At 41.9% G+C, this 16,038-nt stretch overlaps 1 protein-coding gene across 9 annotated transcripts in view; it reads left to right on the top strand.

Moving 5' to 3' along the window:
- BBX (BBX high mobility group box domain containing) overlaps positions 1-16,038 on the top strand; it is a 149,197-nt gene that overhangs the window by 79,309 nt on the left and 53,850 nt on the right. For all 9 annotated transcript variants that reach the window (XM_082304448.1, XM_082304441.1, XM_082304447.1 and 6 more), the window contains 3 exons: positions 6,445-6,615; positions 8,183-8,425; positions 14,735-14,933. In XM_082304448.1, coding sequence (XP_082160574.1) covers positions 6,454-6,615; positions 8,183-8,425; positions 14,735-14,933 — 604 coding nt within the window. In that variant the 5' untranslated portion in view covers positions 6,445-6,453. The remainder of the gene's footprint in view (positions 1-6,444; positions 6,616-8,182; positions 8,426-14,734; positions 14,934-16,038) is intronic.

Genomic DNA, 16,038 nt, shown 5'->3' with positions numbered 1-16,038 from the left:
TCAACATAAAGTGCTTTCTGTGCTAGACAAAACCTGGTTGATTTCTTTGCATTAAAAAACCCCGAAGAACACCTTATTTTTTCTGCATGTGTGAATGAGCAGAGAAAGAGTAGAGCTGAAGTTTAAAACTTTTATTATATATTGATTTTATTCCTCTTTGGTAGGCATGAAAGATTCACTTAAAAAAAAAACAACCAAGCAAACAAACAACAAAAATCAAAAAAACGCTGTTGACATTCTTTTGATGATCTTGGGGTTTAATTTTATGTATTAGAGAACAAAGAAAGTAGCAACTCAGATCTGAGTTTAAGAGAATAAGGAATAGTTTAAAATCATTCATGAAGATGGAAGAGCACGTCATTAAAAATTAAGTAAGACTTGTTGCTGTGTTGCTAAGCGTTTCGTGTGGCGACAGTCTATCCCAAACCTCTGCTAGCAAACAGGACTCCACTGAGTCTCAGCATGTCCCCCATTAAACCATCACATCTCCGAAAGTTAGAAAGCTCATTAATGGCTTTCTGCTGTGAAACAATAAAGAATATATTCACTGACTGGTCAGTAATTAGTGCCAACTAGTTTTTGTCCTTCATTGTAGAAATATTCTGATTCAGTTATTCTAGAGCTAAAAAATGTATTTTTTTAAAAAGCCTTTTGTATTCATGTAGGTATATTTTACTGCCAGCAATCTCCTTTTGCTTTTATTTGAAAATTCCAATACCTCTTCAGCCCACTAGACCTGCGAGAACATGAACTCATTTCCCAGTCTCCTGCTTCTTTGTTACAACAGCTCAGTTCACTAACTTGGTAGCCCCTGAAACCCCAAGCCATTAGTGTCATAGTTTGGTCCTCTTTTCTCTCTTTGGTATTGGTTTTTATAAAGTAGTTGAGAATTTAGATAGATAGTGTGAAACAGAGCAGAAAGTGTGGAAAATCCACTTGAAATTTTTGCTTTGCTCCTTTGTACCAGTAATCTGCATGGAGCCAGCTGAGGGCCCAGCCAGACTCCAGGCAATGCGGTTTTAAGGTAACAGGGAAACAAAAATGCATCTCCACTGTCCTCATGGAAATAAGATGAGTGTTGCTGAAGTTCATTCTTCCACGGAGAACCTTCCAACAGGGACTACACCGTAGTCACAATTCACATCTCTGGGGCTCTGCTTTTGCAGGTCTTGGATTTCTTTCTAGCCTATATTACGACATGTGCCTTACAGTGCTTGGGTACTTTTAAAGACCTTTAGAAGGATTTTGGTGTTTGTGGATGTAGTTTGGGGAACGCCTTCTGAGTGCAGCTTGTTCAGCACAAGCACTAGCAGCATTCTTGGTGACAGATCAACCGTGGGGTGAGATAGTCCCAAAATTAGGACTGCAGAAGTTGGTCACCTGTCTATATCAGGTTTTGTAAATAACAGAGGAAGACAGGCGGAAAAGAAAACTTAATGAAGGTAATCAAACACTTGTTGTTAATGAACACTTAAAAAATGAAGACTTGCATACAGTTGTGTAGTTGAAATAGAAATGTATGCTGTAAAAAGCTAAACAATCATTCTTCTCCCCTGCTCCCCTCCCCCGCCCCGATCCAGCTCCTTTCTTAAGGAATCTTAATTTTTTTTCTCTGAAGCCCTATTAGGTATACATATTTATAAGACATCCAAGAAAACTGTGATTCTTTGATTAATGTTTTCAGGACCAGAAAGGAAATCATATAGCCAGCACACAAAAAAAATGAAAAAGAAAAAAAAAATTAGTGAATTTTTTTTACTGGTGTAATCTCTCTGTAATGTTTGATCTGTATCTGCACCAAAGGTAGGTGTAGAACATCACCCTGAAGGTATCTCTTGCTGTCAGTGGATCATGAATGTCAGCCTTGACAGGTATCCTCTGGTGACATTATAAAGCATATGTGGCTTATTTTAAGCAAAGCTGTCCATAGTTTTGTCTTGTCTTGTTGGAATATTCCGACTTTCTTCCTAGTGTCTGCCACTTTTTTTTCATCCTTAAGCTGAGAAGTATCTTGTAAAATCTTGTTAGCTGGTTTTAATTGTTTTCATCTTGCCAACTTCTAAAAGCCATTACATCTGCCTTAAAACATATGTGATATTTTTACTGATACTGTAGAAGAAATAACTTTTTTTTTTTTGAGATATGGTTCATAAATTCCAGTTATTGCAAAGTTTGCACTGTAGGTGCTGTGTAACTTCTATACTTTTAAGCCCTAAATCCTGCAAAGACCGCCCATGACTTGTTCTGTGACTTTCTATGGAAATATTTAATTGCCAAGCTTAACCACATGCTTCAGTTCTTGTAGGGTGCAAGTCCAGCTCTCTTTTCAAAAGCCTGCTGGTAGGGATGCTTGCCAGCAATCAGGGATCCCTGAGAGGGAGAGAAGAGGCTGGTATCTTTGCTTGCTTCCTTCTGCCAGCTTCTCGTCTCCCATACAAAACAAGCAGCTAACATGCTATTGATGATGCATCGAGGGGAAAAAAATGAAATAAATAAATAGAATCTGAAGAGTCCATTAAATGGATTCCGTTGATGTTTTGTCATTCAACAAGTAAATAATGCCATTAAAACTTGTACTGTAATTTAATCATACGTGCATTCACTTGACCATGGAGTGTCTTGTCTAAGTGGTTATGCTATGTCTTGCCAAAACCTTCCATACAAAAAAATGAATGAAAGTGTCCGTGTTAGCTGTGTTTTGCATTTGACTGGAATTTTTTTTGTGGGACAGCTTCTCTCATATAATTGTATGTGAATATATCAACAATTATGACGGAAATGCCCATGAAGTGTGGGGGTAGTAATATGGAATATGAGGCAATCCAAAGGAAAACAAGTTCATCACACTATGTCAGCATCCATTTTTTTAAGAGGAAAAGTGCCATGTGAGGTAATGGAGAATTAGAACATTTTTTCTTATACTAATCCTACATTTGACCGAGAGAGGCATCAGCAAAAAATGAACACCCAAAAAAGTCTCTGAAATGTAGGTCAAAACTTAGGAGAACTTGAATAAGCAAAAATGGGGAAAAGGGATTTGGAAGCACAGTAGTATTAAAAAATAGGGGCTGAAATAGTTTATCTGTTCATGTTGTGAATTACCCCCTGTTTTATAGGAAAGAAGAGAGCAGAGAGGATAGAGTATATGACTTGACATGCTTAAGGGGCGGGGAGGTTCCAGGCCATGCTGTTAAAGTAAAGTTTGAAGTCAGTCTGTGGCCTCAGGCTTTCCATCAGTGGGGTTATATCAGGAGGATTGTTGTTGTTGACTGTTGCAGAGATTCACTCCGAAGTGGAAGCGAAGAGCAGCTGTGTGTGTGTCTGTAGTAAATGGTGCCTGTGTAACAGCCAGGATCTGACTTACTCTGTGTCCTGGATCTCCTAAATGCTTGTTCAGCTCATAGGGTGATGACCTATCTTGCTAAAAAGTGGAACTGCTGCTTCAGGGTGACGACTAGGGTAAAATGGTTCACAATTTAAGAAAACAACCTAATGAACATCACTTGAATTCCTGGAGCTGAGCATACATTTCTATTTCAGCACTACTGTGCAATGAGCTTTGGTTAATTTATTTTAGGGGTAACTGAGTGTTCAATAGCTAGCCTTCACGCATGGAAACTAAAAATTATTTGTGAGCTGGGCGGTGGTAAAGAGACATAGCGTATTGAGAGCCCCTTTGGGAGGTGACCAGTGTCTAGGGTCCATGCTGCCTTGCTGAGCTCGGTGTGGAGCATAGGCAGGGCTTCAGGGGTGGTGGAGAACATGTGTAAAATACACCGTGGGATCACTTAAGTCCTGTGAAATTTTCTCTTGCTCATCTTTTGAAGGGCAGCAGGCAGAGAGGTGCCACCTAAAGGTGATGCTCTTATTGAAATAGCACTGAGACTTCAGCTGAGCTTTGTAAAGGAGGGTCATGGAGCACTCTTCAAACATTAATTTAGTTTCACACTGACAAGGTAGAAGGCTACCAGTAATACTCATCTTACTTAGGACTGACTGTAGGCAGAAACCATACGATTAGCTCACCTAGATAAGTCAGTGGTAAGGGCTGGAGTAGCTGACTCCCCATCGTACTTGTAGCATATTTATCCTGCTCAGAAATAGGCCACGTACTTTGACTACGCTAATAGTCAGATCTCTGTCATTTAACAAATTCTGAGACATAACGAATCTCTGCTGTCCACAGGAGCTGAAGTTCCTGCTCAAACAGTAACTCGGCTACTTTGTCGATTTGTGTCTGAAAATACCCCAAAGAAAAGCAAATGGTGGTTCAGCACTTTAGAAAGAGAGGCAGATGGGGAGCATGGTGCAGTGTGGTACACAGCAGAGGTCATGGTGGGACAGAAAGGACTGGTGGGACAGGGTGGGACAGAAAGAATGTCAAACTTGCATTTCGTGACACTGGATTATGGCTCGATTTTTTTCCCCACTTTAATGTTCTTTTAAAGCCAAAGTTGCTTGTTTCTGTGTATTTGGATCCGCTTTGCAAGTCACAGACAAAGATTTAGGTGAAATGGTGTGTGATTATGCGCCATATAATACTAGCTGAATAGACAGGAGTTGGTTACAGAAAATAAACAGAGGAACAGGTGCTGTGAAATCAACGTGTAAATGTACTCCAGGTAGAAGCGGCACGATGGGGACAGCAACGTGGGGAGCTTAATGGCAAGCTGCTACGAAGTTACAGGGCATCCTTAACTGGTGGAGGCCAGGTACTGCTGATGAGCAGGGAGGAGCTAACAAAATGTAATCCACATCCAGGAAAATGCCATTTTTAAATGTAGGTTAAAATTTCTGAACCTGCTTCCTTCAGGGTTCAGTTGTTTCCTCCAGCAAGCAGTGTCTGAGGGTCCCTCACCTTTCTGTGCTGTTGGAGTTTGTGGGGGAAGCAGCTGCTTACACACATTTCTGGTGCAAAGAAGGGCATATTGCCAAAATGTCAGTGAGTTAACCAACAAGAAACACACATGGAAGAGATCAGCCAAAACCAGAATTAGTGATCGCTAAATGGGTGGGATACGTAGGAGCGTGGCCGGAGCAGTACGGGCTGTAGCCGCTGTGTGAGACGGTTCTGGTGAGGCATTCGCCCCAATGGTGGCACCAGGGCTCGGGCAACCGGGATAAGTACAGGTGTCGCACCCTTCCTTTCTGCTGCCGTAGGCTGAAACATCAGCACTCTAGCAGGCATCTTCCAGAAAGCTGCATCCTAAAATGCGATGTGGCCTTGCAGTTACAAGGCTCAGCCTCTTTTTTTATGCCCTTCTTCTGAGAGTCAACAAAAGAGCTTCTTCTGGCTTTGCCTATGGGACCAGGACTTAGCCCAGCTTCTTTATCCTGCTGGCAAGAAGCCCCTGTGAGAGTTCATCAATTTCTGTCAGCTTTACAAAGATCTAGCTGGCTAGCCACTCTCCAGGATTGGTTTGTTTTGATGTTTGTGTTGTTTTCTTGGAAAGCCAGGATGCTCCTGTCAGGATTACCATTGACATTACGCAGTGTAAACAGAAGGCTACGAGGGACCAGACCATGTCTCGGCAGCGCTTGCTTCCTGTGGGCTTTGGTACTCGGATGTGATGTGCTGGTTTTCTTTATTTATGTATTTATTTGCCCCTTACGTGGGTAGCAGGTCTCTTTAAGCCACCCTTTACATTGGTAGTTAGCATGTGTTGAGCATGTATTTTTACTGAGAGGTAGTTCTGAGGTATCTTTTAGATGAGGGCACACACACAAGATAGGCGTGTGAGTATTATTTAGCTTCTGCATGCCCTTGGTTCAGCGGATGGTTTGTTTTGTTTGCTGTGTGGGGGCTCATGTTGATGAGTACTTTGGAAGTGTCAGGGTAACTACTTCTGGTTGTTTGCTTCAAATTCATGTATTAAAATTCACTTGTAGGCAGGGAGTCAGATTTCCCTATTGCACCTTTTAATGGCACTTGGGAAATCCTAGCTCATAGTGTCATGGGGTTCTGCATCAACATTGCTATATATAAGTGAATGATTAACGGATGGGTGGCTGGCGATATGTTCCACAGCTAAAAAGAGGGATATCCTGACACTTTCAGTGGCAAAATATGAAAAACTACAGTGGACACAGGTGTGGGAGAGCTGTGGAGTCTCTCATTCATTTGACGAGTGACGTGTGAGGGCTTTTCTGCTATCCTTCAGACAGGAGCACATTGGAGAGCTGGACTGGCTAGTGTCCTTGCTTCGTGCTCTTGAATTGTATATTGCTAATTAATCTGGGCATTAGGTGGGAATGTTAAGATAGGAAAAGATATTCCATGCTGTTGTTGATAACTGGAATAAACTTCTGTCTGCTAGCTTGCTGAAAATCTTCTGAAAGTCTTGTATTAGTGCCCCATATATTTGTCACTGGCTTAAGTATCTATGTGATGGTTATTTATGCTTAAGGGTTTGCTTTTAACTTACAACTATTTTTGCATGACAGGTCACAGTAATGAAAGGCAGTAGTAGGAATAAGGATCATTCGACAGAAGGAGAAGGAACCGGGAAGCGACCTAAAAGAAAGTGTCTTCAGTGGCATCCCCTGCTTGCCAAGAAACTCCTTGACTTCTCTGAAGAGGAGGAAGAAGAGGAGGAAGAAGAAGATATTGACAAGGTAGGCTTCATTGGATGCTTTGACCATAGAAGATTAATGATGGGTCAGATTCTCCCTAGCTGTGTTTTTGTTTTGTTTGCTTCTTGCTGTTCTTTTTTGTAAACAAATGCAGCCAATTAAAAGAAGTGATGCTGTGCCCATAAGGCTATAAAGGCAAGTAGCAAATAACACAAAAAAGTGAATTGTCAATCATGCTTTTAAAATCTTGGACAAAACTCTTTTTTAGATTTAGACTGTAAGAGTTTTAACTGGGTTGCGCATCCCGATCTTGATTGCTCAAGGTGGGTTTTTGACATTTTTTTTTTAATTGCTTATTTTAGACCTGACATTAGCCTCTGCTTGATATCTGCTTCTAGTGGCTCTGAGGACATACCAAGCTAATAGTTTTCTTTCTTTTTTTAAAGATTTAAAAAGTAAAAAGATCAAAAGGGAAAAAGAAGGAAAAAGCTGTCAACAATTGTTACAATTTTTACTATCTTTGCATGTGAAATTGAACTTATCCTGCAGAATACTGAGAGCACAGCTGGAATAATCTGTCTCTGGTTTGACGCTTGGTATTTTGGTATTGTTCAATGACGCTGGCTTTACCCTTTGTTTGTAAGGACCCCCCAAGTAGCACCTCACAGATGTGCAGTTAGACTCATCCTCTAACAAGAAGTGGGAATGGCTTACGGAGACGTGATGTTTCCATCATGTGGATAACGTTCATATCTGCATCTCCTTGATTCCTTCCTAAGGCAGAAAGAGAGAGGTCAGTGCTGAGGAGACTGCATTGAGCCACATATTGATAAGGAAGAGTATGACCCTGACAAGGATAAGGAGCAGCAAGGAGGAGCCTTGATATTCTGACAGTGCTTTCTGTTGACCTTACAGGTCACTTTCACAATGTGGTATAAATTAATAGTGTTGCAGTTAGGTAGGTGATCATTTTCTGTCTCAAAGTAATTAGTTTTATTCAGACAGAACTAGTCTTTGGTGCATCCCTTATAGGAATGATACACTGGCCTGTAAGCGGAGAGAGCATATTTTGGCAGTGTATTCTGTTGAGATTTGCTCTCTGGCTCTGACTGGGCAGCTGTGCAGTGGCTGCACTGCAGCATAGCTCGCAGGCTGAGTAATGGATGGCAGGAGATGGGGAAACAACTGTTACCGATGCACTTTCCTTCCTATGCACTCCGTAGTTGCAAACACAAGTGATTGAGGTCCAAGGTAGCTATGCTCACGTCATCCCACTGAAATGATTTCTAGGTTGTAGGAAGGGGGTAGGAAGGATCTCCTCCCTCCAGCCCCTTTAGGACCGTTACTAGAGAATGGTCCTCAGCTTAGACATCTGCTCCACTTGTAAGTCGGAGTTTCTCTTGCAGAGAGCATGAGTGAACCTTGAACCATCAGGTGAGGAGGTTTGATGTAGAACTCCGGGTCTTCTGGACAGAATGGATGGCCTTTGGAGACAGCTGTGTGTATCTGCATGCGTCTCCCGTGTTCACACACAGCATACATAGACTCTCAGTCTCCATGAGAAGCGCGGATAACTGAGTTTACACCTCTTCCCTTTCGGTTCTGCTAGGTGCCACTCCTTGGCGCTGACGGTTTAGAGCAGGATGCTGATGAAACTGAAGATGACGAGTCCTCAGAGCAACGAGCTCGCCGACCAATGAATGCATTTCTCTTGTTCTGCAAACGCCATCGCTCTCTCGTGCGAAAAGAACACCCTCGCCTCGATAATCGTGGCGCAACCAAGATCTTGGCAGATTGGTGGGCTGTTCTAGATCCAAAAGAAAAGCAGAAGTACACTGACATGGCCAAGGAGGTATGTTCTGTCTGAATGGTGGATGTAAAGGGAGTTCATTACCTGTTTGTCTGTCTTCTCTTTCTCTGTGTATTAGATGTTTTCTGTGGGGTCTTTCTCTTCACTGAGTTCCTCAGCTTCCCCAGCGGGATTATGGTGCCCAGAGCAGCTGCTGTTCTTGTTTCGATTCACTTGGTCCTTTGGACCAGAATGAAAAGAAATTCGTCTGTGTACACGAACTAACCTGGCTCTAGTAGTCATTGGTACAAATATATGCACTTTGTGATAGACATCACCTGATAATTCCTGCAGTACAAGCATTAACATGTGGATAGTGGCCACTGAAAACAATAACATACAGTTCAGTGTCAGCTGACTAACGATACTTAGCTCAAGCTGTGCATTTGCTATTGATAATACAGGTTGCTGTTATAATACAGGTGGACCAAACCAGAAGCATAGTCGACAAATGTAGTCCCTTCTTACCTTTGATGCTAAAGAATTTAAAAATTATTAGTGTTTCATGAAGTACTGTCCCTATGTGTTGTTAACCAGTTTCTGATAGATCAACCTTTGGTAAGGCAGAGTCCAATACCTGAATCAGAGAGCACTGCATAGTTAGAGCCCTTTAACTGGGAGCAAGGAAAAGAGATTTATCCCCATATTTCACAAAGTATGTTTACATCAACTTAAAATTTAAATGAGGCTTCTTAAGAAATAGCTTGCTTGGTAAGCTGGCCCCAAGAAGGCTGTGGAAATCGATAGTAAAGCGAGAGAGACACAGCTAGCTACTTAAGCTGATAACATCACCCCCAAACAGATCCCTGTAATTACCTGTGTGACGTAGATTGCGGGTAACCATTGAATTCAATCTTAGAAAAAATAATGGAGGGCCAGTGAGAAGGAAGAACATCTCTTTCATTTGTCGAGTAATGCTAGCACACTGCAAGAAGTACAGATAGCTGTGAAACGATTGGGGAAACTATTATCCATACCTGCCCTGACACCTGAAGTTGCCTGCTACTGTTAACACATGTATATAAGGTCTGGCTCTTCAGTAGTTTGTGTGAGCATGGAAAGGTCCACAGGAAAAACACAGTGTTCTGCATGGCGGGTCCTTTTGGAAGCAGGGTCTGTCGTACCTCTGTAGTTCCCAATCTGTGACAGTGTTGAAATACTTGAGCCTCAGCTTTGTCCAGCAATTCCTGATTTGTTCTGCATTCCCATTTACAAATGAGCAGTGCTTCTTGAAATGTGTGGGAAAAGGGCAATTAGGAGATCCAGTACAGATACAGAGGAAGGAAGGATGAAAATTAAGAAATAAATTTTTGGAAGAAACAAACCTGATGTGACTTTTCCGTAGCCTTTTGTCTTGCTGAAGAAAACTCATTCATTAAGAAGGAAAATAATTGCAGAACTTCTGTATGAAGTGACAGATCTGAAAATATTAATCATATTGTTGTAGAAATCGTTGTTCCTGTAGTGATTTATTTATTTTTCTTGGCATGAAGAACAAATTGCATATTCAATGTCAAAGTGAAACAATAAATCTAAGTAGTTTACATCATCACAACTAGTTCCAAGAATGTGTAGAAGAGAGAGAGTGTGTAGTTTTTTTTCTTTCAACAGTTGTATGTTACAACAATAATTAGCAGATATAATGTGTTAATGAATATATTTGGGCCTTCTTCACCAACAGGCCTATTCTGTGTGTGTTGATGGATTGTTTTGTTTTAATACTTGGTTTTGTAGTTAGCCTTACTGCTGAGACTGTCAGAAAGATGTTGATGTCAACTCTAGTGCAAACCATTTATCGGTATTTTTCCTGAGGAGAGCTCATGTAGAAGTCAAGAAGGTGAATGCCTTTGGAAGGACATAAAATTACTATGGTACCAATTATCTTCTGAGTACCTGTATGTATAAGCTCATTGTGGTTTAAAATACAGTGGATGAGCTTTTGTTACTCAAATGCAGCTTTTCAGTGCCCTTTGACTTCCAGTTTTTACCACATAGCCTATGGCCCCTGCCGTGGCAGGGCGCACATCTCCCAAAGGACCCTGTGTCCTGTCTGCTACCCCCACAACATATCTCGTGTACCCTGAGCGTCTGAATCCCTCTTCCAGAGATGCGGATGGGCCTGACAGAAGTGGTCGCTACTGCAGTGGCTACAACCCCTCTTGTTTTACAGTCTGGAGAATGTTTTTGCTACTTGAAGCCAGAGTTTACAAAGCCAATTAGCTCAGATCAGGCTTCAAGGAAGCAGCTTTCAGTCTCACCTGCTTCGTACCAGCAACTGATGCTGTCTCAGCAGCGTGCAAATCCAGGCATTGGCATATTTACTTACACATATCTAGCTATATGCAAGATCTAGGATTTTGGAAGATAATGAGGCACCTGAACATTTTGCCAAGTGGAATTACGGGAAGTTTTCTCTTGGGTTGGACATCTAGCCGTGATTCCCACCGAGGATAATCAGGTCTATGGTTCATGTAGGCACTTTTGGAAAATCCTGTTATGTACCTTTCTGTACCTTGGGGTGCCTTTATTTCCTAGAAAAACTGTCCGCATGATATCTCTGTTTTCGGTCTCGTGGTTTATGGTCTCTCGTAGCAACACCTGCCCCGGAGACCTCATACTGTGCCTGCAGAGCTCAGTGTCACCTTCTGCTGGTGGTTTATTTTAGGAGCAGGCTTTCTATTTGTATCCTACAGACTTTGTAGATCAACTTAACTTTGAAAGTTTCATTCTAGAGGATTTAAGCCCAGTAGGTGATAAATACTCCCAGGTGGAACCACAAGCGTTCCTGCCGTTTGTTAGCATTTCCCTTTACTGAGGGGAAGCTGAATTCTGGCCACTCATAAATATGCTCCAGCATTTTTAGTTATAAAATAATAGGGGTAGTGTTCTTCTGTTAACTCTTACAGAGCTTACTGGAATATTCAGCTGCCTTGGAAAATACCCAGTCAGATTATTGTTCAAGCCCTGTTTCCCTCGCTAGAGAGTATTTTGTTTTTAAATACGTCTTTGCGTCGGCAAGATCCAGGCAGTCAGGGTTGTTTCTTGTAGGGAGCAGCCTGATAAATCCAGGCTGCTGCCATTCAGTGGCAGAGCTGAACGCTTCTCCCTGCGAGTGCTTGGCCAGTGGTTTCGCAGGTACGGCCAGCCCGACTGGGAGCCAGTGGTTTCGCAGGTACGGCCAGCCCAACTGGGAGCTTGCTGTCCTTGCTCTGCCGCTGCTTTGGCAGCCGCCTCTGGGTAGGAGGGGACAAATGTTCTGGCTTCCCCGCTGGAGTCTGGCAAGTTCACTGGGTGACGTACGGACCGTAACGTGTAATGTGAACCTTGCGTCCCCCAGGAGTGAAAAACAGAGTGTAGTATTTTCTGGGGGGTTTTTGTTGGGGTTTTTTTTTTTTTGGTTTGGTGGGTTTTTTTTGTTGTTGTTAGATCTCTGGGATTAATGTGATGTTTAATAGCCAGTTGGTGGGATTTAAGCATACATTTAAACTTAAGCACGTGCTAACTGCTACCCTGAGGTGTAGCTGGAATCCACTTGTGAGCTCCTGTTCCCACCACACTGGAGAAGGCAAATCTTTTTTTATTTAGTGATGAAAGCAACTCAGGGAGTTGCACTGAAGCGCAGCACCTTTTTTAACCTCAGCTCTAAAGTGGCACTGGTCCCACCGCGTAACGCATCCTTCCCCAGGCTTTCACAAAACAGAAATGAACATCAGACCGATCCCACAAATATATGCTGTGCTTTTTTTAACTTACCTGGCACTTCAGGACGTGACCCTGCCAGGTCATCCCCACTGCTCATGTGTGGGAAACAAGGTGGTGTCTTTGCATTCCAGGTTAAGGACTTACCTTCTATTTTATTCAAGTGACTTTAGAGATGTCCTTAGACTGGCTGTGTTAAGATGGTTTACTGCACAGTTGGTTGAATGGAGGAAAACAGTAAGCTCCGCTATTGCCTCTAGCATTTCCTCATTACTGTGTAGCTCATTTAAGTTATCTTCTCATGACCTGGCAAGCAGAATCTATCATTTCATTTTAGGCCTTGGTCTAATAGTCACAAAAATCAATTTTGAAAGTCTTTCTGAGATTTGGATCAGGCCCTTGTATGCATTTTTTTAAACTACTTCTTGGCCATTGTTTAACTTTTCACATTTTCATTTATCTTGAGTGTTGAAACTGTGAAGGGGGCCGAGGAGTTGTCCTCCCTCAGTTTGCTCCCTCTCCTTCGGAGAGTGCAGTTCATGTTCGCTTCTTGGCTTTGCAGAGGAAAAAATCCATTAATACACCACCTCACTTGAATTGCTTGTGTTGGAAACTGATTAAAAGCTTATTGCTGCCTCCTCTCACAAATGGCATGCATTTCTGGTTCTCATTTGATGGGCAGCCTGTCGGCTTGTCAAATTACTCCACAGAATAATTCAGTTACTCAAAGCAGCAACGCTGATACGAAGAGCTTATGTGCCTCCTTGCTAGCGATTCTGTGCTTTTCACTCTGCGGGCTGGAGACGTGATTTGTGAGTGGGCTGTGGCTTTAACAATGGAAGGCAAAGCTGCTCCTCTCTGTGTTTCCTTTCCGCCTCTTCCCTTACCCCCTCCCCTTCCCTTCCCTCCACCAGGCTATTTTTGTGGTGTACTGAGCTCCCAAGCCAAACTGAGGGAAAGGGAAAAGGGGCGAGGTGAGAGATGTCGCAGTCCTTAGTTTGTAGATGTAATTCATACACCCTATTCGGAAAATACAGTGTGTATGTGGGTCAGCGGTCCCTGTAGATTTTTATTATTTATAGCCATTTCTATAAATACAGGACTTCACACAGCGGGTTCACACAGTGCTGTGCTTCTTGTAAACTGAATTGTTTTTATCCTTGCTACAGTCTGGAGGTAGCAAGTGCCAGCTGGTAGATTAAGATGGAAATGAAAGTAAGCGATACACATGCGATGGCGATCCTGCCACAAGGCATGCCGTTTATTGATCTGGGAAAGCACTGCAGTGACTCTATCAGAGGACAAGGTTTTCGGTGCTATTTCTGTATTTGCTACCCAAGGGAATTTTTTTCCCCTCTGCGTGTGTTTCTGTGCAGGCATGTGCGTGAAACATAGGTGCTTCTCTGTGCCGTAACTGGGACTGATGACAGCTGGGTGGGTGGGAACATGCGTAATCACGGAAGAAACTTCCTGCAGCTGCCCTGCCATGTATTTCAGGATAAAACTGCTCTTTCGGTTGTTTGCCTTCGTCAAGAGTTACCTAGTGCATGAGGAGGTATGGGGTTCCTTCTCCCTGCAGTCAGCACTGGTACGTACTGGGCAGGCTCCCACAGCAGCCAGTGCCCTACGCCCCTATCAGTTGTTAGGCAAACATTTGCAGCTGGAATGCATGGCATGTTCCTCTGATTTGCCTGTTCTCCACCTTGCACAGCAACACATTTAAAATACTGAAATGTGCTCTTTTTATTACTGTTAACATTCACAGATCTTGTTTGGGTCTGGTCAGCAAGATACTTGGAGAACATGACTGTTGCATTTTGTGAATAAAATAGGTCCCCATCCTTCCCCCTACCCCCCCGAACTGTGTAGGATCCAGATCTTTTCCCCCCACCCCCATGTGTAGGCTGACTCGGTTTGTTTTGCTGCCTTATACCAAGAATACAGCAAACAACTGAGATGTGTGCTTTGTGCTCAAGGCCACAGAAAGTTTTTAAGTGGTCCCAGTCTATTTTATGCAGCCATGCAGCATGGTACATTTTGGAAGGAATGCTGGGATGATGTATCAGAAGTTACTGAAAATGAGACGATACTGGTAGTGGTTTATTTTCGGTGCCTGGTTTGGGAAAGCATATACTCAAATATTCTAAAATACAGAACTATTAGAGAAAAATGAGTGCAAGGTAAGGAGCATCACGCTGCCTTTATTGCTAAATGTGTGTTTTCATTTCATTCAAACTAGAAAGTAAACAAAGATTGTACCTGCAGAAGAATTCAAATAGCTGTCTTTGTTTCCCAGAGAGTGATCATACAAGCACTGGGGAGCAGTTTGCAGGATCAGAACTTCAGCCTGCTCTGGGTAATAAACCCTCAGGAGAGGAAAGAGAAACTCCACTTCTTTAAATACAGCTCTACTTATCTTCATATTTCTTCTTAATAGATTGTGTTTGTGGTCAGACTCTAAGCATGTGATTAGTAAATAATCCTTAAATATCTTGATTTTTTAACAGTTTAATTTACTGTATTAAATCCTCTTACATGCAGCGCACTCTATTGCCATGTGAGTAGTATAATGTCATGGCTGGCATGACTGGTAACTTTCCTTTTCTTTTCTAGTACAAGGATGCATTTATGAAGGCAAATCCAGGGTACAAGTGGTGCCCCACAACAAACAAACCTGTGAAAACCCAGACATCCACGGTTACAAACAGGAAAAAGCTATGGGCCTTTGCATCAGACTCCGCGAAAGATTTACCAAGCCCGAGGAAAGTTACAAAAAGTGAAGAAATGCCACAGCTTAACTTCGGGATGGCAGGTGAGATTTCCATCCACGTTACTCAGATGTAGCATCCTCATATTGTTTGAGGATGTGGCGTTGAAATAGAACTGTGATAGCAGTTTTCTTTACTGCATGTGGTACTGTAATGCAAATAACTTTTCATGTCCCAAATTAGGTTGCCAAGACCAGTTAAACCTCTGCATAACAACTTTCTAAAATTCTCCTTAGTGCATGATTGCTTTCAAGAGTCAAGTCCAGAAATGTGGCATCATAAACCATACCCCATTTGGGGTCCAGATTTGATTGATTTTTAATTCCAGCTTATCTGCTGTTCGAGATTTTCATTTTCTAGTCAAAAAGGAAAATGCCGACTGTGTGCATTCTTTGTCTCTTTCGTAGAGCATTGTACTATGTTTAGTAATTTGTTGTTTACACAAATAATTTATGGGTGTCTATGAAGTTGGAGGTGTTAATGTTCTTGTGGATGAATGTACTGCTGGAGCTAACTTTTTGTATTTAAATGAAGAGTAATTTAATTTTACTTAAAATATGCTCTTTTGCCTTCCCCTTGGAGGGGAGGATTCTAACCTTTTACACATTTAAAAAAAAAAAAATTTTAAAAAAAAATATCTGTAAATAAGTGTAGGTGGAGCTCCTGAACTGGTGAAAGGCAGATAATCTCTCACTGATATCCACAAATAGCAGAACTGTTGCAGTCATGACCTTGAAATACAGAGGCATTAATGTTAAATACTGGTAGCTCAAGAACCTAACAGTGAAGCTAGAAAATAATTTTTTTCCCCACCACCCTTTTTTCTTTTTTCTTTTTTTTTTTTTGTTTTGTTGGTTTTTTTTTTTGTTTGAAGCATCTAATGTTATAAATACTGATGTATTTGAAACTTTGTCATATCCTACCTATTTTATGACTGTGTGGCAGATAGGACTTTTCTGCTTAGAGAGATCGTGAGCTGGAGAGTGGAAAATGATTTTATGGAACAAGTGTAAAAGGATAAAAAGGGGTTAAAACGCATGTTTACCTTTTTGCCAGTATATGGGTATGAAAATTGCTGTAATGAAATTCCTTCTGGCTATGAAGGAGTTGTGAAATGTGACCAAAATAAAATTTTTCATGCTAAGTATA

This window comes from Platalea leucorodia (assembly GCF_965183815.1).
Source record: "Platalea leucorodia genome assembly, chromosome: 2".
In the NCBI taxonomy this organism is placed as follows: domain Eukaryota; kingdom Metazoa; phylum Chordata; class Aves; order Pelecaniformes; family Threskiornithidae; genus Platalea; species Platalea leucorodia.
This window is presented reverse-complemented; position numbering and strand designations above follow the sequence as displayed.